The sequence below is a fragment of the Hemiscyllium ocellatum genome, chromosome 44 (assembly GCF_020745735.1).
Source record: "Hemiscyllium ocellatum isolate sHemOce1 chromosome 44, sHemOce1.pat.X.cur, whole genome shotgun sequence".
NCBI lineage: Eukaryota > Metazoa > Chordata > Chondrichthyes > Orectolobiformes > Hemiscylliidae > Hemiscyllium > Hemiscyllium ocellatum.
The window spans coordinates 8,622,861-8,645,380 of NC_083444.1; the positions used below are offsets into that span (position 1 = coordinate 8,622,861).

General features: G+C 47.9%; 1 protein-coding gene across 2 annotated transcripts in view; it reads left to right on the forward strand.

The window, feature by feature from the left end:
- Positions 1–4,648: 4,648 nt before the first annotated feature.
- Positions 4,649–22,520, forward strand: part of LOC132835353 (arrestin red cell) — a 131,255-nt gene continuing 113,383 nt past the window's right edge. Inside the window, exons 1-2 of one of the 2 annotated variants that reach the window (XM_060854806.1) lie at positions 4,649–4,758; positions 20,442–20,508. In XM_060854806.1, coding sequence (XP_060710789.1) covers positions 20,486–20,508 — 23 coding nt within the window. In that variant the 5' untranslated portion in view covers positions 4,649–4,758; positions 20,442–20,485. Of the gene's footprint in view, positions 4,759–20,078; positions 20,509–22,520 lie in introns of those variants that run through there. The other variant, XM_060854805.1, reaches the window with a different exon arrangement.

Here is a 22,520-nt window from a genome sequence, read left to right on the forward strand (position 1 = left end):
GAGAGAGGGGGAGAGGGGGAGAGAGAGGGAGAGAGAGGGGGAGGGAGAGAGAGAGAAGGGGGGAGAGAGAGGGAGAGAGGGGGAGGGGGAGAGAGAGGGAGAGAGAGGGGGAGGGGGGAGAGAGGGAGAGAGGGGGAGGGGAGAGAGGGGGGGAGGGGGAGAGAGAGAGAGAAGGGGGAGGGGGGAGAGAGAGAGAGAAGGGGGGAGAGAGAGGGAGGGGGAGAGAGAGGGAGAGAGGGGGGAGGGGGGAGAGAGAGAGAGGGTTGAACAGATTTGGGAAGTCTGTTATATTGGGGGTGTTGCTCGGTGTTATGGTCAGGAAAGGCAACTTGAGGTGATGTGAATCTCTCTTTTCAAAGCAACTGCATGCATCCTGGTTGGCAGACTGGCAAGAGGTTTGCAACTGAGGAATGACAAAAGCTGTCTGTAAAATCAGGAGGAGATTTCTGGCTCTGGAGAGTTTCTGGGGGCAGGGGGATGTGTGGGAGTGTGTGTGTGCATGTGAGTGTGTGCCTCTGTGAGTGAGTGTGTATGTGTGTGAGTGTGTGTGTATGTCTGGTGTGTGTGTGTGTATATGCATGTGTACCTGTGAGTGTGTGTGAGCGTGTAGGTATGTGTGAGTATGTGTGTGCGAATGTCTGTGTGTGTCTATATCTGAGGGGGGTATTGTGTGAATGTATATCTGTGTGTGGGTGGATGCGAGCATGTGTCTAAATATGTCTGTGTGTGTGTGTCTTTGTGTGTGAGAGCATGAGTGTCATGTGTTTGTGTCTCTGTGTGTGCATATCTGTGTGTCTATGTCAGTGTGTGTCTGCCTATGTATGTCCGGGCGTGTGCAAGTGAGGATGTATGTGTCTGTAGATGTGTGACTATGTGCACTGTGTATGTCTGCGTGTGTGTAAGAGTTTGTGTGCGCGTGTATGTGAGTGTGTGTATGTACATGTGCGAGTGTGCGTGCAAGTGTGTGTGTGAACTTGAATGTGTCTGTGTAAGTGTGTCCACATATTTGTGAGAGTTTATGTGTAAGAGTGTGAGTCTGCGTGTGTATGTGCGTGTGTGTATGTGCGTATGAATCTGTGTGTGTTTACATGTGTATGTCTATGTTTGTGTGTCTGTGCATAAGTGTGTATGTATGTGTGTATGTAAATGCGCAAATATGCATGAATGTGTGCATGTGTGTGTGTGAATGTGTGCATGTATGAGCCAGTGTGAGACACTGTGAGAGAGGGTGAGCATGTGTGTGTCTGCGTGTGTATGTGAGACAGTGTGTGAGAGAGGATGAACGTGTGCGTGTGTGTGTGTGTGTGGGAAAGAGGGTGAGCGTGTGTATGTGAGACAATGTGTGATAGAGGGTGAAGATGTATGTATGTGTGTGTATGTGTGACAGTGTGTGAGAGAGGGTGAGCGTGTGTGTGCGTGAGAGAGGGTGAGTGTGTCTGTGTGTGTACTTAAGACAGTGTGAGGGAGAGGGTGAGCATGTGTGTGTGTCTGTGTGTATGTGAGACAGTGTGTGAGAGTGGGTGATTATGAGTGTGTCTGTGTGTGTGTGAAACAGTGTGTGAGAGAGGATGAGTGCGTGTGTGCGTGTGTGAGACAGTGTGTGAGAGAGGGTGAGCGCGTGTGTGTGTGTGTGCATGTGTGTGTGTGTGTGACAGTGTGTGAGACAGGGTGATCATGGGTGTGTGGGTGTGTGTATGTGAAACAGTATGTGAGAGTGGGTGATTGTGAGTGTGTCTTGTGTATGTGAGACAGTGCGTGAGAGAGAATGAGTGCGTGTGTGAGACAGTGTGTGAGAGAGGATGAGCGTGTGTGTGTCTGTGTGTATGTGAGACAGTGTGTGAGAGAGGGTGAGAGTGTGTGTATGTGAGAGAGGGTGAGTGTGTGTGTGTACTTGAGACAGTGTGAGGGAGAGTTGAGCGTGTGTGTGTGTATGTGAGACAGTGTGAGAGAGGGTGAGCATGTGTGTGTGTCTGTGTATGTGTGACAGTGTGTGAGAGAGGGTGATCATGTGTATGTGTGTGTGTGTGTATGTGAGACAGTGTGTGAGAGAGGGTGAGCATGTGTGTGCGTGAGAGAGGGTGAGTGTGTGTGTGTGTGTGCGTGTACTTGAGACAGTGTGAGGGAGAGGGTGAGCATGTGTGTGTGTCTGTGTGTATGTGAGACAGTGTGTGAGAGAGGGTGAGCATGTGTGTGCGTGAGAGAGTGTGAGTGTGTCTGTGTGTGTACTTGAGACAGTGTGCGAGAGAGTGTGAGCATGTGTGTATGTGAGAGAGGGTGAGTGTGTGTGTGTGTGTGTACTTGAGACAGTGTGAGGGAGAGTTGAGCGTGTGTGTGTGTGTGTATGTGAGACGGTGTGTGAGAGAGGGTGACTGTGTGTGCATGTCTGTGTGTATGTGAGATAGTGTGTGAGAGAGGGTGATCGTGTGTGTGTGTGTGTGTGTGTGTGTATGTGAGACAGTGTGTGAGAGAGGATGAGCATGTGTGTACGTGAGAGAGGGTGAGTGTGTGTGTGTCTGTGTGTACGTGATACAATGAGTGAGAGAGGGTGAGCATTTGTTTGTGAGGCAGTGTGTGAGAGAGGGTGACTGTGTGTGTGTGTCTGTGTGTGTTTGAGATAGTGTGCGAGAGAGGGTGAGTATGTGTGTGTGTCTGTGTGTATGTGAGACAGTGTGTGAGAGAGGGTGATCATGTGTGTCTCTGTGCGAATGTGTGACAGTGTGTGAGACAGGGTGAGCAAGTGTGTGTGAGTGTGAGAGAGTGTGAGCGTGTGTATCTGAGACAGTATGTGGGACAGGGTGAGCATGTGTGTCTGTGTGTGAGAGAGAGTGAGCATGTGTATGTGAGAAAGTGTGTGAGAGAGGGTCAGCGTGTCTGTGAGTGTGAGACAGTGTGTGAGAAAGGGTGATTGTGTGTATCTCTATGTATGTGAGACAGCGTGTGAGAGGGGGTGATCGTGAGTGTGTCTGTGCATATGTGAGGCAGTGTGTGAGCGATGGTAAGAATGTGTGTGTGTCTATGTGTACGTGAGACAGTGTGTGAGAGAGGGTGAGTGTGGATGTGTCTGTGTGTGTATGTTAGACAGTGTGTGAGAGAGGATGAGTGTGGATGTGTCTGTGTATCTGTGAGACAGTGTGTGAGAGAGGATGAGCGTGTGTGTGTCTGTGTGTGTGAGACAGTGTGTGGGACAGGTGAGCAAGTGTGTCTGTGTGGGAGAGAGAGGGTGAACGTATGTATGTGAGAAAGTGTGTGAGGGAGGGTGAGCGTGTCTGTGAGTGTGAGACAGTGTGTGAGAGAGGGTGAGCGTGTGCATGTGTGAGACAGTGTGTGAGAGAGAGTGATCATGTGTGACTCTGTGTATGTGTGACAGTGTGTGAGAGATGGTGAGAATGTGTGTGTGTGGGAGAGAGTGTGAGCGTGTGTATCTGAGACAGTGTGAGAGAGGGTGAGCATGTGTGTGAGAGTGTGTGAGTGTGTGTGTGAGAGTGTGAGTATATGTGTGCATGAGTGTGTGTGTGAGTGTGAGTGTATCTGTGTGTGAGAGTGTGTGTATGAGTGTGAGTTTATGTGTGTGTGAGAGAGTCTGAGTGTGTGTGTGAGAGAGTGTGAGTATATGTGTGTGTGTAAGAGCGTGAGTATATGTGTGTGTGAGAGAGTGTGTTCGAGAGAGCGTGTGAGTGTGTGTGTGTGTGAGTGTGTGTGTTTGTGAGACTGAGAGTATATGTGTGTGTGAGAGTGTAAGTGTATGTGTGTGTGAGAGTGTGTGTGTTTGTGTGAGAGAGTGTGAGTGTATGTGTTTGTGAGAGTGTGAGTGAGTGTGAGTGTATGAGTGTGTGAGAGAGTGTAAGTGTATGTGTGTGTGAGAGAGTGTGAGTGCATGTGTGTGAGTGTATGTGTGTGTGAGTGTGAGTGTGTGTGTGTGAGTATGAGTATATCTGTGTGTGTGAGTGTAAGTGTATGTGTGTGAGAGTGTAAGTGTAGGTGTGTGTGTGAGAGAGAGTGAGTGTATGTGTGTGTGAGAGAGTGCGTGTGTGTGTGAGAATGTAAGTGTGTGTGAGAGAATGTGAGTCTATGTGTGTGACAATGTGAGTGTGTGTGAGTGCGAGTGCATGTGTGTGAGAGAGTGTGAGTATATGTGTGTGTGAGAGTGAGTGTGTGAGAGAGTGAGTGTGTGTGAGAGAGAGTGTGAGTATATGTGTGTGTGTGAGTGTGAGTGTGTGTGTGAGTATATGTGTGTGTGAGAGTGTAAGTGTATGTGTGTGTGAGAGTGTGTGTGTTTGTGTGAGAGTGTGAGTGCATGTGTTTGTGAGAGTGAGTGAGTGTGAGTATGAGTGTGTGAGAGAGTGTAAGTGTATGTGTGTGTGAGAGAGTGTGAGTGCGTGTGTGTGAGAGTGTGAGTGTATGTGTGTGTGTGAGAGAGAGTGTATGTGTGTGTGTGAGTGTAAGTGTATGTGTGTGTGAGTGTATGTGTGAGTGTGAGAGAGTGTATGAGTGTGAGTCTGTGTGTGTGTGTCTATGTGGGATTGTCCCTTTAAAACGGCACTAGTCACGAAGCGAGATTAAGGGCGAGAGAAAAAAACGCCTTCCCCTGTTCAATTCAATCTCTGTCGCCTCCCTCCGCCTCTCTCACACAGACACCATCAGCTGCCTTCACCTCCATGGACCTCAGTGAAAACTCACTGGTGAAAAACAAGCGGAATTAACAGTGACCTGGGACCGTCAGAACAACGTTTGAATGTGACAATCCCCCCCAGGGAACAGGTAACAAATTACCCCCCACCCCATCCCGGCTCACCGTGCGTTACATAGGTATATTCTTTACACCCGTATGCAGGGTCTCTCTCTCCCCCTCTCTCTGTGTCTTCAGCTACGTGCTTCCAACTGGGATGTGAAAATAACCTACAAAATGAGGGAAGGCCTTAATTGTCCATCTGATTAGGGGAGGCATGTCCTGACGGCTAGAAAGGAAAATGATAAGGTCTGCGTTTATTCTGCCTCATCATCGATATAGGTGCGTGTGTATAGAGTGTATCTGGAGATTACCATGTATCAGCTTTCGTACCTCTCCCCTCCCTTTCCCACATCCATTGTATCTCCAGACGGACACCCCAGGAGGGTATGGGTTCCTGAGGAATTAGCCCCTGGAACTGAAACACACACGCTTAATCTCTCTCTCCCACTCTCATTCTGTCGCGCACACACACGTACACACACTTTCTCTCTATCATACACACACTCTCATACACACACACACACTCTCACACACACATACATAATCTCTCTCACACACACTCACACAATCTCTCTCACACACTATCTCTCTCACGCACACATACATAATCTCACACACACTCTGTCTCTCTCTTACACACACAATATCTCTCTCACACACATACACAATCTCACACACACTCTGTCTCTCTCTCTCTTAAACACACACACACTATCTCTCTCACACATACATACACAATCTCACACATACATACACAATCTCACACACACATACACAATCTCACACACACATACACAATCTCACACACACTCTGTCTCTCACACACATACACAATCTCACACACATACACAATCTCACACACACACTCTATCTTGCGCACACACACGCTATCTCATGCACACATGCTCACGGTCTATCACACACTATTACTCACACATACACATTCATACACTATCTTTCTGACACACTCACTCTCTCATACACATACTCACTATCTCACACACAGTAACACTATCTCTTTCGCGCACACACAAACATCAGTCACACTCTATCTTACACACACGCATGCACACACTCACACTATCTCTCACATACACACTCATGCTATCTCACACACCCACACACACAATCACACTATCCCACACACACATGCACACTCACACTCTACCTCACACACACTGACACTCACACTCTATCTCTCTCTCACACACTCACAATCTATCTCTCACACACATACTCACTCATTTACTCTCTCTCACACTCTCCATCTCTCTCAAACTTATGCACATTATAACTCTCACAGACACACACACTCACTCTCTCTCACAGACACACTCTCTCTCACACACACTATTTCTCTCATGCACACTCACACTCTATCTTTGTCACACGCATCCTCACACACCTGTCACACACACTCTCTCACTTCATCTCTCTCACATACACACACACTCACACTATCTCTCACACCATCTCTCATGCACACTCACACTTTGTCTCTGTCACACAAACTCTCACACTCTATATTTTTCTCTCTCTCATGCACACACACAATATCTCACACACACTCACATTCTGTCTCTCTCTCTCACACACACAACCTCTATCTCACACACACACACTCCATCTCTCTCTCACACACACTATCTCTCTCACACACACACTCACACTCTATCTCTCTCTCTCACACACAATCTCTCTCTCACGCACACTCACACTCTACCTGTCATACACACTCTCACACTCCATCTCTCTCACACACACACACTCACATTCACACTGTCTCACGCACACGCACAAACTCACACTCTATCTCTCTCACACACACTATCTCTCTCTCTCACACACACACACATACTATCTCTCACACACACACTCCCTCACTCTCTCTCTCACACACTCTTCATCTCTTACAAACTCATGCACATTATCTTTCTCACACACAAACTCCCGCACATTATCTCTCACACACACACTCACACTCCCTCACACGTACTATTTCTCTCTTTTACACACACACACACTCATTCTCTCTCTTACACACAACACTCACACACTCTATCTCACACACACACACTCACACACACAAACACACACACTCTATCTCTCTCTCACACACTATCTTTCTCTCTCACATACTCTCCATCTCTCACAAATTCACGCACATTATTTTTCTCTCACACACACACACTCTTCCTTTCACACACATAGACACTCTATCTCTCTCTCTCTCACACACACACACACCCTCACACTGTCTCTCTCTCACACACCCGCACACGTTTTCTCACACACACACAAACACATATTATATCTCGCTCTCTCTCTCTCTCACTCACACACACTCTCACACACACACACACACACACACACACACACACACTAATTCTCTCTCTCTCTTACAAACTCATGGACATTATATCTCTCACACACACTCATTCATTCTCTTTCACACACTCTCTGACAAACTCACGCATATTACCTCTCACACTCTATCTCACACACACACTCACACTCTATCTCTCTCACACACACATCCACACACACTCACACTCTATCTCTCGCGTGCACACACACACTCTATCTCTTGCACACATACTATCTCTCACACTCACACACTCATTCTCCCTCATACACACAATCTCTCTCTCTCACACATACACACACTCGTTCTCTCACACACTCACTCACACACGCACTTTCTGTCTCACACACACACACTCACACTCTACCTCTCTCTCACACTATCTCTCTCATGCACACTCACCCTATCTCTGACACATTCCATCTCACATACACATGCATACATACACCCACTCACATGCTCCATCTCTCTCACACACTCACACACACACTCGCACTTTATCTCACACATACACGTACACACTATCTCTCACACACTGACACTGTGTCTCTCACACCCACACACATACACACTCACACTCTATCTCTCACACATACACACACTCACTCTATCACTCACACGCATACACACACTCACTCTATCACTCACACACATACCCTCTCACTCTCACACACACACACAATCTCTCACACACACTCTATCTCACACACTCTATCTCACACACATACACACACTCATACTCTATCTCACACACACGTACATAATCACTCTATGTCTCACATACACACTTTTTCACACGCACATTCCCCCATTCTCTCTCTCACACACTCTCCATCTCTCCCAAACTCATGCACATTATCTCTCACACACATACACTCCCTCACACATGTACTATTTCTCTCTTTTACACACACACACACTCACTCATTCTCTCTCTTACACACAACACTCACACACTCTATCTCACACACACACTCACACACACACTCACACACTCTATCTCTCTCTCGACACACTATCTTTCTCTCTCACAAATTCACGCACATTATCTCTCTCACACACACATACTATCTGTCTTTCACACAAACACACTCTTTCTCTCTCACACATATTCTTTTTCTCTCACACACACACTCACACACTCTTTCTCTCTCACATGCACTCACACACTCTTTCTCTGTCACACATACCCGCTCTATCTCTCTCTCACACAAACTCTATATACTCTATCTGTCTCTCAACACACATACACACTATCTGTCTCTCATACACACAACATTCACACACTCTTTCTCTCTCACACACACGCTCTTTTTCTCTCACACACACTCACACACACTATGTCTCTAACCTCTCTCCCTCACACACACATGCACACGCTATTTGTCTCTCACGCGCACACATTCATTCTCTATCTCTTACACACAAACTCACAGACACCATATCTCTCACTCATTCTCTTTCACACACACTCTCCTTCACTCTATCTCAAACACACACACATTCACACTCTATCTCTCTCACACACGCACATGCTCGCACTCTATCTTTCACATACACTCACACACTATACATCTCTCTCTTACACAGACACACATCCCTTCTCTCTCTCTCACACACACAATCACACTCTATCTCTCTCACACACACACTGCCTCTATCTCTCACACACACATTCTCTCTCTCTCATACTCTCTCTCTCAAACTCACATACACTATCTCTCTTGCTCACACACACACTCATTCACCCTCACTTTCACACACATTCATGCACTTTACTTATCTCCCTCTCTCTCACACTGTCTCATGTACACTCACACACTCACACTGTATCTCACACACCCATGCACACACTCACACATGGTCTTACATACATACACTCACACTCTATCTCTCTCTCTCACACATACACACACACACTCTCTATCTCACGCCCACGTACACATTCAAACTCTATCTCACACACGCACACACTTACACTCTGTCTCTCTCACACACACACTCACTTATTCTCTCTGTCACCTACACACACTCACTCATTCTCTCTCGCACACACTCTCCATCTCTCACAAACTCAAGCACACTATCTCTCACGCTCACACACTCATTCTCCCTCTCTCTCTCACACACACACACACACACACACACACACACACACACACACACACACAATCTCTCTCTCTCTCTCTCACACACACATGCGCTCTCTATTTCTCTCTCATGTGCACACACAGGCTATGCCACCAAAGATCTCCACTAGCCCCACTTTCCCACACTAGGCCCACAGCTATCTCCCATTGAATTAACCTAGACCTCTGCATTACTATCTATTTGGACTTGTATAGAATAGAATAGGCCTTATTGTCATGTATACTCAATGAGTCGAGTGGAAAGTGTGCATGTTGCCAATGTGTGTCCGGTTTTGGTCTCCTTACCCACGATAGACTTGCTACCAGGGGACTGCATTGAGGAGAGATTATGTCAACTGGGCCTGTATTGAGGAGACTGAGAGATTGAAACACCTGAAATGCTGACAGTGGACAGAAAGGTTGGATCAAACGTAATACAGAGCTCTTTTTGCTGGAAGGAACATCCAATGCTTCCAGAGTTCTGGAGATGTTCCCTGATGGATGGGCAGCTGGAGCCCTGTGTGTGACCTGCTCACTCTTATGGTAATCAGCTCTGGTTTCATGGCATAGTCACTGCTCAGGATGAGGCCATTCAGCCCATTTCTGTCCATATTGGCTCTGTCCACAAGCAACTCCGCCAGTCCCACTCATAGAATCCGTACTGTGTGGAAGCAAGGCCCATTGAGTCCATATCACCCCTTCGAAGAGATCCCACCCCAATTCCCTGTAACACATGGCTAACCCACTGAGCCTGCACATCCCTGGGCACTATGGGACAATACAGCACAGCCAATCCACCCTAACCTGCACATCCCTGGGCACTATGGGGCATTACAGCACGGCCAATCCACTCTAACCTGCACATCCCTGGGCACTATGGTACAATACAGCACGGCCAATCCACCCTAACCTGCACATCCCTGTGCACTATGGGACAATACAGCACGGCCAATCCACCCTAACCCGCACATCCCTGGGCACTATGGGGCATTACAGCACGGCCAATCCACTCTAACCTGCACATCCCTGGGCACTATGGGGCATTACAGCACGGCCAATCCACCCTAACCTGCACATCCCTGTGCACTATGGGGCAATACAGCACGGCCAATCCACTCTAACCTACACATCCCTGGGCACTATGGGACAAGTTAGCACGGCCAATCCACCCTAACCTGCACATCCATGGCTACTATGGGACAATACAGCACAACCAATCCACCCTAACCTGCACATCCCTGGGCACTATGGGACAATACAGCACGGCCAATCCACTCTAACCTGCACATCCCTGGGCACTATGGGACAATTTAGCATGGCCAATCCACCCTAACCTGCACATCCATGGCTACTATGGGACAATTTAGCATGGCCAATTCACCCTAACCTGCACATCCCTGGGCACTATGGGACAATTTAGCACGGCCAATCCAACCTAACCTGCACATCCCTGGGCAATATGGGACAATTTAGCACGGCCAATCCACTCTACCCTGCACATTCCTGGGCACTATGGGACAATACAGCATGGCCAATCCACTCTAACCTACACATCCCTGGGCACTATGGGACAAGTTAGCATGGCCAATCCACCCTAACCTGCACATCCATGGCTACTATGGGACAATATAGCACAACCAATCCAACCTAACCTGCACATCCCTGGGAACTATGGGACAATTTAGCATGGCCAATCCACCCTAACCTGCACATCTTTGGACTGTGGAAGGAAACCGGAGCATCCCGAGGAAACCCACGCAGACACGGGGAGAACATACAAACTCTACACAGTCAGTCGCCTGAAGGTGGAATCAAACCTGGGTCTCTGGCACCTGTGAGGCACCACTGTGCCTTGCCCCGGAGCCCTCCAAATCCAATCCCCCTTTTGCAAGCCTCCACCGCAGTCTCAGGCAGTAACTTCTGCAGTCTAAGGATACACTGAGAAACTCGTTTCTCCTCACACTGTCCCATTCCTTTTGCTAATCATCTCAGGCCAGTGCCCACTGGCTCTCAGTTCGTTCACTTGTTCATAGAGTCATACAGCCCAGAAGCAGGCCCTTCGGCCCAACTAGTCCACATCGATCATAATCCCAAACCAAACTAGTCCCATCTGCCTGCACTTAGCCCATGTCCCTCCAATCCTTTCCTATTCATGGACTTATCCAAATGTCTTTTAAACATTGTTACTGTACCCACATCCACCACTTCCTCAGGGAGTTCATTCCACACTATGTTGAAAATGTAGCCCCTCATGTCCTTCGCAAATCTTTCTCCTCCCACCTTAAAAATATTCCCCCTAATTTTGAAATCTATTACCCAAGGGAAATTATCCTCATCGTTCACCCTATCCATGCCTTGCATGATTTTATAAACCTCTCTAAGGTCACCCCTCAACCTCCTATGCTCCAATGAAAATATTCCCATCCTATCCAGCCTCTCCCTGTAACTCAAACCCTCCATTCCCAGCAACGTCCTGGCAAATCTGTCCAGTTCAATAATATCCTTCCTACAACCCTCCATTCCCAGCAACATCCTGGTAAATCTGTCCAGGTTAATAATATCCTTCCTATAACAGGGCGACCGGAACTGGACACAGTTACTCCAAAAGAGGCCTCACCAATGTCCTGGACAACCTCAACATGACGTCCTAGCTCCTATACTCAAAGGTCTGAGCAATGAAGGCAAGCGTGCTAAACGCCTTCTTAACTCCCTGTCTATCTATCACGCACATTTCACAGAATTATGTCCCTGAACCCCAAGGTCTCCTTGTTCTACAACGCTACCCAGGGCCCTACCATGAATTGTATAAAAATCTGAAAGAACTGCGGCTGCTGTAAATCCAAAATAAAATCATAAATTGCTGGAAAAGCTCAGCAGGGTCTGGCCACATCTGTGAAGAGAAATCAGAGTTAACATTTTGGGTCGAGTGCCCCTTTCTCAGTTCTGAAGAGAGATTAATTGTATAAGTCTTGTTTAAATTTGGAATTATTTTGATCTGCATTAATCTTGATTTTAAAATTCTCTGCCTCCATGGATTCCCCGTTCTCCCGATCCTGATCTTTGCAACTTCCTTCAGGTGTGTAATTTCCAGAAATCTCCATGCTCCCCTATTTCCAGGTTTGTGGACATCTCCCAGTTTGTATTGTCTTCAATTGCCTGGACCCTGTGCTGTAATGTCCCACCCCAAAGCTCTCTGGCTGTTTGAAGATGCTGTTTAACACTGTCCTCTGTGATCAGGCTTTGTGTTGCTTGTCCCTAGCATCTCTTAATACTGATAGTCATCATCGTCCCCTGGTAGTGATGCTCAGAAGCTGTATGGGACATTTTATGATGATAACAGCACGATCAATTGCAAGTTCTCATTTTGTTGTTTCTGGCCTTACCATAGTGTTTGTTTCAATCATAGAGATGTACAGCATGGAACAGACCCTTCGGTCCAACTCGTCCATGCTGACCAGATATCCTAACCTAATATGAGGGGCATGGATAGGGTAAATAGGCAAAGTCTTTTCCCTGGGGTGGGGGAGTCCAGAACTAAGGGGCATAAGGGGAAAGATATCAAAGAGACCTACAGAGCAACTTTTTCACACAGAGGGTGGTGGAGGCTGGTACAATTGCAACATTTAAGAGGCATTCGGATGGGTATATGAATAGGAGGGGTTTGGAGCAGAGGTGGGGAATCTTTTCCTGTTGGAAGGCCGCATTATTAGATTAGATTAGATTACTTACAGTGTGGAAACAGGCCCTTCGGCCCAACAAGTCCACACCGACCCGCCGAAGCGCAACCCACCCATATCCCTACATTTACCCCTTACCTAACACTACGGGCAATTTACCATGGCCAATTCACCTGACCCGCACATCTTTGTGACTGTGGGAGGAAACCGGAGCAAACCCACGCAGACACGGGGAGAACGTGCAAACTCCACACAGTCAGTCGCCTGAGTCGGGAATTGAACCCGGGTCTCAGGCGCTGTGAGGCAGCAGTGCTAACCACTGTGCCGCCCACATTATGTTAGTTGTAATCTAATAAGGCCGCATCCAAGAAACTTCAATTATATATTCTTCAAAATTCACCTGCTTTTAAATTGTGGTGGTCAGTCTGTGAGGATTATTTCGTTGAATTTTCTTTTTACTCTCTGGTATTTTAAATACATTCGTTTTCAGATTAAAGTGAAAATAATAAAGGATGAAAAAAAACCATATTATTAAAAAATAAAGGATTTGTTCTGCAAAATTTGGTTTCATTCAAAAGGCCACACACAATGGCCTGGAAAGCCGCAGGTTCCCCACCCCTGGTTTGGAGGGATTTGGGCCCGGTGCTGGCAGGTGGGACTAGATTGCGTTGGGATGTCTGGTCAGCGTGGACGGGTTGGACCGAATGCCTCTGTGACTAATCTAGTCCCATTTGCCCGCACTTGGCCCACATCCTTCTAGATCCTTCTTACACTTAATGGCAGTGGCCTGGGGAGTGTTACTGAACAGAGACCTTGAAGTGCAGGTTCATAGCTCCTTGAAAGTGGAGACGGACGGAGATAGGATAGTGAAGAAGACATTTGGTATACTTGCCTTTGTGGGTCAGTGCGTTGAGTATAGGAGCCGAGAGATCATGTTGCAGTTGTACAGGATGTTGGTTAGGTCACTTTTGGAATATTGCATTCAATTCTGGTCCCCTTCCTATCGGAAGGATGTGAAACTTGAAAGGGTTCAGAAAAGATTTACAGGGATGTTGCCAGGGTTGGAGGGTTTGAATTGGATTGGAGGTTGAATAGACTGGGGCTGTTTTCCCTGGAGTGTCGGAGGCTGAGGGGTGACCTTTATAGAGGTTTATAAACTCATGAGGGGCATGGATAGGATAAACAGACAAGGTTTTTTTCCTAGGGTAGAGGAGTCCAAAACTAGAGGGCATAGGTTTAAGGCACATGGTGGAATTCAGATTTGGAATTAATGGTCAAATGATGACTGTGAAACCATTGCTAAATTGTCAGGGGAAAGCCCATCTGATTTGCTAATACCATTCTTATCTGGTCAGACCTACATGTGACTGCAGACACACAACAATGTAGTTTGACTTACTGCAATAAATACTGGCCGAGCCAATGATGCCCTCATCCTGTGAATGAGTTTTTTTTTAAAAAAAAACACACAGGTTCTGTCATGTGTTTGGAGCCAAGTTCTGTCCAAGGTCTAAACTAATGACGCTGGACTTTGTGGAGATTTATTTTTTGTTATTGTCAGGATTCTTTAATAAACCCACACACTCTCACTTTTGCTCTCGACCAGCTTTCTCTCTAGTGCTTCATGTGGGCTTAGACGTCAGGACATATGCTTTTTAAAAAAATATTCCTTAATGGGAATATTCACATTTATCATGCAACTCCAGTTGCCCAGTGGATAGCTGAGAGACAACCACATTGGCTGTGCAGCCTGGAGTCACGTGGAGGACTGCAGATTGCCATCCTGAGGGCAGGTGGGTTTTTACAACCACTGGACTAGATGTTCACTCCCAAATTCATACTGGATTCAAATTTCCTCACGTGGGTGTGGTTGGGATTCGAACCTGAGGGTGAGTGTCCCTGGAGAATCAGCTTGGATTCTGGACTACCAGCCCATTATCACTGGGTCATTGCCTGTCCCAATGAATGATCTGAAAAGGAAATCGATATGGGTATCTGTGAGGGGTGAACTTGCAGGGTGATGAGAGTAGAATTGGATGGGAGTGGGAGAGAACGGACAGAGAGAGAGAGAGAGAGAGAGAGACACAGACGGAGAAAGAGAAAGAGTGTGTGTGAGAGAGACAGAGGGAGAACAAGAGAGAATGAGAACCAATGGCCCAATTGCTGCCAAAGTAATTCAGTATCACCTTTATGTGTGTTGGTGTGTAATTTCTGTTTGGTTAAAATGTCTATGGTACCTGTATGCTGAGATTTGGAGGTACCAATGCTGGACGGGGGTGGACAAAATTAAAAATCAGCGTCAATATCAGAGTGGTGCTGGAAAAGCACAGCAGGTCAGGCAGCATCCGAGGAGAGGAAAATCGATGCTTCGGACATAAGCCCTTCATCAGGAATGGCCTTTGATGGCATCCTGATGAAGGGCTTTTGCCCGAAATGTCGATTTTCCTGCTCTTCGGATGCTGCCTGACCTGCTGTGCTTTTCCAGCACCCCACACTCTCGACTCTGCTCTCCAGCATCTGCAGACCTCACTTTCTCTCAGCCCATCAGACGTTTCATAATGTGGTGTTTGACTGCAGAGTTGGGGTGGGGGTGGGGATGAGGGCTGGGGTAAGAGTTTGAAAAAATGCAAAAGGGTGGCAAGTGGAGTGAAGAGATCGTGAAGGTTCAGTCCAAACCCGACACTTGATAATCTCTGCCAACCACTGATGATGACAATCCGCATGGCTCCAGTAACCAATCCCTCACCCTATGGCATCCCAGTATTCCCCATCTCAATACTGCCACCACTGTATCCCTCCACCCCACCATTATCCTCCCTGATCAATGGTCACCCATTATCCCTCCACCCCATACATCTCCACAAGCTCCATCCCATTTTCTTCCCATTCTACGCTCCTGCCGATCTCACTGACCCCACTATTCCACCTTAATATCCCTCCAATATCCATTCCACTATCCTGATAATCTGTGAGTAAATTCCTCTACCCGGTATCCCAACTCCAATGTCACCTCACCCCATTCTCATATACCACTTACCCCAATATCCCCCACTTCCCATATCCCCTTTACCCCAACATCCCCCACTTCCCATATCCCCTTTACCCCAATATCCCCCACTTCCCATATCCCCTTTACCCCAACATCTCCCACTTCCCATATCCCCTTTACCCCAATATCCCCCACTTCCCATATCCCCTTTACCCCAATATCCCCCACTTCCCATATCCCCTTTACCCCAATATCCCCCACTTCCCATATCCCCTTTACCCCAATATCTCCCACTTCCCATATCCCCTTTACCCCAACATCTCCCACTTCCCATATCCCCCTTACCCCAACATCTCCCACTTCCCATATCCCCTTTACCCCAATATCCCCACTTCCCATATCCCCCTTACCCCAACATCCCCCACTTCCCATATCGCCTTTACCCCAACATCTCCCACTTCCCATATCCTCTTTACCCCAATATGCCCCACTTCCCATATCCCCTTTACCCCAATATCCCCCACTTCCCATATCCCCTTTACCCCAATATCCCCACTTCCCATATCCCCCTTACCCCAATATCCCCCACTTCCCATATCCCCTTTACCCCAATATCCCCACTTCCCATATCCCCCTTACCCCAACATCCCCCACTTCCCATATCGCCTTTACCCCAACATCTCCCACTTCCCATATCCTCTTTACCCCAATATCCCCCATTTCCCATATCCCCCTTACCCCAATATCCCCTATTCTGATATTCACCTTCCCCCAATATCTCCCATTCCCATATCCTCACCCCAATATACCCCATTCCCACATCCTCACCCTTACCCCAATATCCCCATTCTCATGTCACTGTAATCCCAGTATCCCCCATTTCCCCAATATTCTCATAGTCATATCCCCCACCCCAATATCCCCCATTCCCATATCCCCCTACCTTAGATACCCCCATTCCCATATCCCCCAACCTTAGATACCCCCATTCCCATATCCCCCAACCTAGATACCCCCCATCCTCAGTAACCCATGATTCTCCAATCTCCTGTAAGTCCCATTATTACTGCCGTGACTTCCCAGTGCATTATTCCCACCCTCACCCACCCACCACCCAGACACCCTCACCTCATTCTCTCTCATACCCGAGTATTACCGCAGTGACATAGAGTTACAGAGATGTACAGCACGGAAACAGACCCTTCGGTCCAATTTGTCCATGCCGAGCAGATACCCTAAATTAATCCAGTCCCGTTTGCCAGCACCTGGCCATATACCTCTCAACCCTTCCTGTTCATTAACCCGTTCGGATGCCTTTTAAATGTTGTAATTGTACCAGCCTCTACCACTTCCTCTGGCAGCTCATTCCATTCACGCACCACCCTCTGTGCGAAAAGGTTGCCCCTTAGGTTCATTTAAAACTTTTCCCCTCTTGTCCTAAATCTATGCCCTCTAGTTTTATACTCCGCCATCCCAGGGAAAAGACCTTGGCTATTCACCCTATCCATGTCCCTTATGATTTTATAAACCTCTGTAAAGTCACCCCTTAGCATCCAACGCTCCAGGGAAAACAGCCCCAGCCTGTTCAACCTCTCCCTATAGCTCAAATCCTCCAACCCTGGCAACATCCTTGTAAGTCTTTTCTGAACTCGTTCAAGATTCACAACATCTTTCCGATAGGAAGGAGACCAGAATTGTACACAATATTCCAAAAGTGGCCTAACCAACGTCCTGTACAGCCACAACACTCCCAACTCCAATACTCAATAATCTAACCAATAAAGAAGAGCATACCAAACACCACCTTCACTATCCTATATACCTACAACCCCACCTTTCAAGGAGCTATGAACCTGCACTCCAAGGTCTCTTTGTTCAGCAACACTCCTAGGCCCTTACCATTAAGTGTATAAGTCCTGCCCTGATTTGCCTTCCCAAAATGCACCACCTCGCATTTATCCAAATTAAACTCCATCTGCCACTCCTCAGCCCATTAGCCCATCTGATCAAGATCCCATTAAACTCTGAGGTAACCTTCTTCGCCGCCCACTACACCTCCAATTTTGGTGTCATCTGCAAACTTACTAACTATACCTTCTATGTTCACATCCAAATCATTTATGTTAATGACGAAAAGCAGTGAACCCAGCACCGATCCTTGTGGCACTCCACTGGTCACAGGCCTCCAGTCTGGAAAACAACCCTCCTCCATCACCCTCTGTCTTCTACCTTCGAGCCGGTTCTGTATCCAAATGGCTAGTTCTCCCCGTATTCCATGGGAGATCTAACCTGGCTAATCAGTCTACCATGACAAACCTTACTGAAGCCCATATAGATCACGTCCAATGCTCTGCCATCACGCTCATTATCTTTCCAGATACATGTAAATCCTGTCCCTCAGGATTCCAACAACTTGCCCACCACCGAAGTCAGGCTCACTGGTCTATAGTTCCCTGGCTTGTCCTTACCACTTTCTTAAACAGTGGCACACGTTTGCCAACCTCCAGTCTTCCAGCACCTCACCTGTCACTATCGATGATAATAATATCTCAGCAAGAGGCCCAGCAATCACTTCTCTAGCTTCCCACAGAGTTCTAGGGTACACCTGATCAGGTCCTGGGGATTTATCCACATTTAAGCGTTTCAAGATATCCAGCAGTTCCTCCTCTGTAATCTGGACATTTTCAAGATGTCACTATCTATTTCCCCACATTCTATATCTTCCATGTCCTCCTCCACAGTAAATGCTGTTGCAAAATACTCATTTAGTATCGCCCCCATCTCCTGCGGCTCTACATAAAGGCTGCCTTGCTGGTCTTTGGGGGCCCCTATTCTCTCCCTAGTTACTCTTTTGTCCTTAATGTATTTGTAAAAACCCTTTGGATTCTCCTTAATTCTATTTGCCAAAGCTATCTCACATCCCTTTTTGACCTCCTGATTTCCCTCTTAAGTATACTCCCACTGCCTTTATACTCTTCTCAGGATTCACTCAATCTCTGCTGTTTATACCTGACATATGGTTCCTTCTTTCTCTTAACCAAAACTTGAATTTCTCTAGTCATCCAGCATTCCCTACACCGTACCAGCCTTGCCTTTCACCCTAACAGGAAAATAGTGTCTCTGGACTCATTATCTCATTTTTGAAGGCTTCCCATTTTCCAGCCGTCCTTTTACCTGTGAACATCTGCCCCCAACTAGTTTTTGAAAGTTCTTGCCAATACCATCGAAATTGGCCTTCCTCCAATTTAGAACTTCAACTTTTAGCTCTGGCCTATCCTTTCCCATCACTATTTTAGAACTAATAGAATTATGACAGCTGGCTCCAATGTGCTCTCCCACTGAAACCTCGATCACCTGCCCTGCTTATTTCCCAAGAGTAGGTCAAGTTTTGTAGCTTCTCTACAAGTTATGACATCCCACCCCATTACCTACTGTCACTCTCGCTATTCCCCTCACCCACTTATTGCATCACCACATCCCTTTATCCATCATACACCCCTACCCACTCCTCCCCTTCCCCATTATCCCACTCAACTCCTTTCCCATTTACCCGCTCACCTCCACCCTATCTCACTCCCTCCCCATTATCCCACTCAACCCCTTTCCCACTTACCCACTCACCTCCACCCAATTATCTCCCTCCCTCCTCCCATTATCCCCCATCCCTTCCTCCATTATCCCCCATCCCTTCCTAACGAATCCACTCACCCCTTCCCCATATACCACACCAACCCGTTCCTGTCATTCCAACACCCCCTTCCCCATTATGCCATTCACCCCCTCCCCATTATTTCCCATCCCTTCTCAAATTATCCCCACCCCTTCCCAATTATCCCACTCACCCCATCCCCATTATGCCACACTCAGTGCCCTAGTATATCCCACACCCCTTCCCCATTATCCCAATCACTCCTCTCCATTAACCCCTACTCCTTCCACATTGTTCCCCTCCCCCCTTCCAGGTTGAACGGTGCGTTTGGTTGACTCTAATGTTGGGGGTTGGTGGGGGGGGCGGGTGGTGGAGGAGGCGGGGCTAAGACGGGACTCCCGCCCCTTCTCTCCCATTGGCTATCCTCCACGCAGGCGGGAGCTTGGGGTTGGGGAGGGCGCCTGCCAATCACCGGCGGGAGGCGGGAAGGGCTCGAGGGGGGCGGGGCGGAGGCAGCTGCCAATCACAGCCCGCGGTGGGGACGGGGGAGAATGGGCGGGCGAAGGGTGTTTTCCGGCGACAGTGTTTGATACATTGTGTCTTCTGTCGGGATACACTGTAGCGCTCGGAGGATACATTGTATCTTCTGTCCGGATACACTGTAGCGGCGAGGCCGATCCATTGTGGTCGCTGTGGGGGTTTACATTGGAGTAGCGCCTAGGAGCGAGGAGGGGGTTTTCCGCTCCTCCTCCTGGGTCACATCGGCGGCAGCAGCCCCCCACCACCTCGATGTCCGTTCGGCCCCCCTCCTCCTCCTCTTCCTCCCCCACCCCAAAACATTAAGACAACCCTAACCTGCGACCTTTTCCCCCCCTCCTATCCCATCTCTCCTCTCCACCTCAGGGCTGTGCACACTTGGGAAACTCCCCTCGACCGAGGCTGAGAGCATGGGGGACAAGTCTGGCACAAGGTAGGTGCACTTTCATCTCTTGTTGAAATTGTGTGTGTATCTTCCCCCACCTTTGCTGCAGAAGTGCATCTCCTTTACCTCAGGCGTGGGGGCCAGCCCATATTTAAAGGGAGGTTGCACCCCCTCCGGGCCTTATTTTTTGGCTGTAAGTTTTCCTTTTGCTGCATACATCCTCAGACCTAAGCAACAAGTATCCTCGTTCTTCTTTTTTTATTATTATATTAATCCATCTCTCAAGCAGGATTTAGAGGTGCTCAATTATCTGCCCTTGGTGTATACTGATGTTGTGCTTTTTTTTTATTTACTATCGCGCCACCAGTCTGTCTGTGTGACATCTGTTTCCCCCCACCCACCGCTTCCCTTGTTCTGCACTTTGGTGCTGTTAGGCATGCCTGCTCCCCCCATTATTTCATTTATATATAAATGCTGTTGGTAGTCCAGTCCTTGCAATGATGTCTGATGGGCTGGTGGCTTGTTTTACCCAGTGCCTTCCTTCCTCCAGAGCCTCTGGAGTCTGGCTGACAAATCCAAGGTGTGGGGTTGAACCTGTGACATTCGGCTTCTGTGAACAGAACTTTGGGCTCCTTTGCATTTGTGTCTCCTTAAGGTGTACCTGCGCTTGATAGTTTGACCTCCTCCACGTGGCTATTTGTGGAATGAGGCTGTTCTGATAAGGATGTTCTGTCTAATGAATGCTGCTGGTTTTAAGAGCATCCATGTGTGTGAAATATTTGGCTAATTGTTGCTGTTGGACTTTGGCAATTCCCCTCCACCACCACCATCATCCCAGTTTGGAGGAAGTGTTCTAATTTGCAACATTATCACACTTGTGCTGACTGATTTGCATTATCTGCCGGTGAGCGGATTTGGTTTTCAAATCTCATCTCGGCCTTGTTTCCAAACCAAAAATATTCCAGGGCTAGTTCCCTGACCAACTCCACAATCTCCACCAGCCCTACCCTGTGCTGGCATCTCTCTCTGCCACACAATACTGACCCCCCCCAATCACCCATGATCTTAAGTGCCCTGCGTTTGGTGGTTGACCGGGGCCTAGGACTCTGCAGTTGTCTCCATAAACCTCTCCATCTCGCTACCTTCCTTTTTTTTTCTCTGCTCGACCTCTGACCCAGTATCTGGTCAATGGACTGAGAACTCCTGATGTGTCCGTAAGACGTAGGCCATTCAGCCCATCGCGTTTGCTCTGTCATTCAGGGGTGGCACAGTGGCTACGGGCAGCACGGTTGGCTCAGTGGTGAGCACTGCTGCCTCACGGCACCAGGGATTTGCATTGGATTCCACCCTCGGGCAACTGTCTGTCTGTGTGGAGTTTGCACGCACTCCCCATGTCTGTGTGGGTATCTTCTGGGTGCTCTGGTTTCCAAAGATGTGCAGGCCAGATGAATTGGCCATGCTAAATTGCCTGTAGTGTTAGGTGCAATAGTCGGGGATAAGTGTAGGGCAATGGATCTGGGTGGGTTACTCTTTTTGGAGGGTGAGTGCACGCTGGTTGGGCCGAGGGGCCTGTTTCCCTACTGTTGGGAATCTAACCTAATCAATGAGATTGTGGCTGATCTGATGATCCTGTACTCCACTCTCTTCATTCGATTTAACATCCTGATTTAAAATCAATCTTAGCCTCAAATATACTTAGCGACCCAGCCTCAACAGCAAAGAATTCCACAGATTCTCTTCCCCTTTCACAGAAGAAATTCCTCCTCCCCGCTGTCTTTGATTTCTGAGATGGTGCCCTCTGGTCCCAGGCTGTCCCGCAAGGGGAATCGACCTCTCCACATCTCCCCGTCCAGTCCCCAAAGAATCTGGAGGACATTTTCCTGTTCAGACGCTCCTTTAGAGCAGCTGGGGCATGGTCCTAGCCCAGAGGTAGGGGCACTGCCGCAAGCATCATTGCTCTGAGTTGTACGTTTCAATAATATTTCTGTTAATATCCAGTGAGCACCCGCGTTAAATGTTGTTGGAGGAGGTCCTTGTGAAAACGCATTGGGGCATGTTGT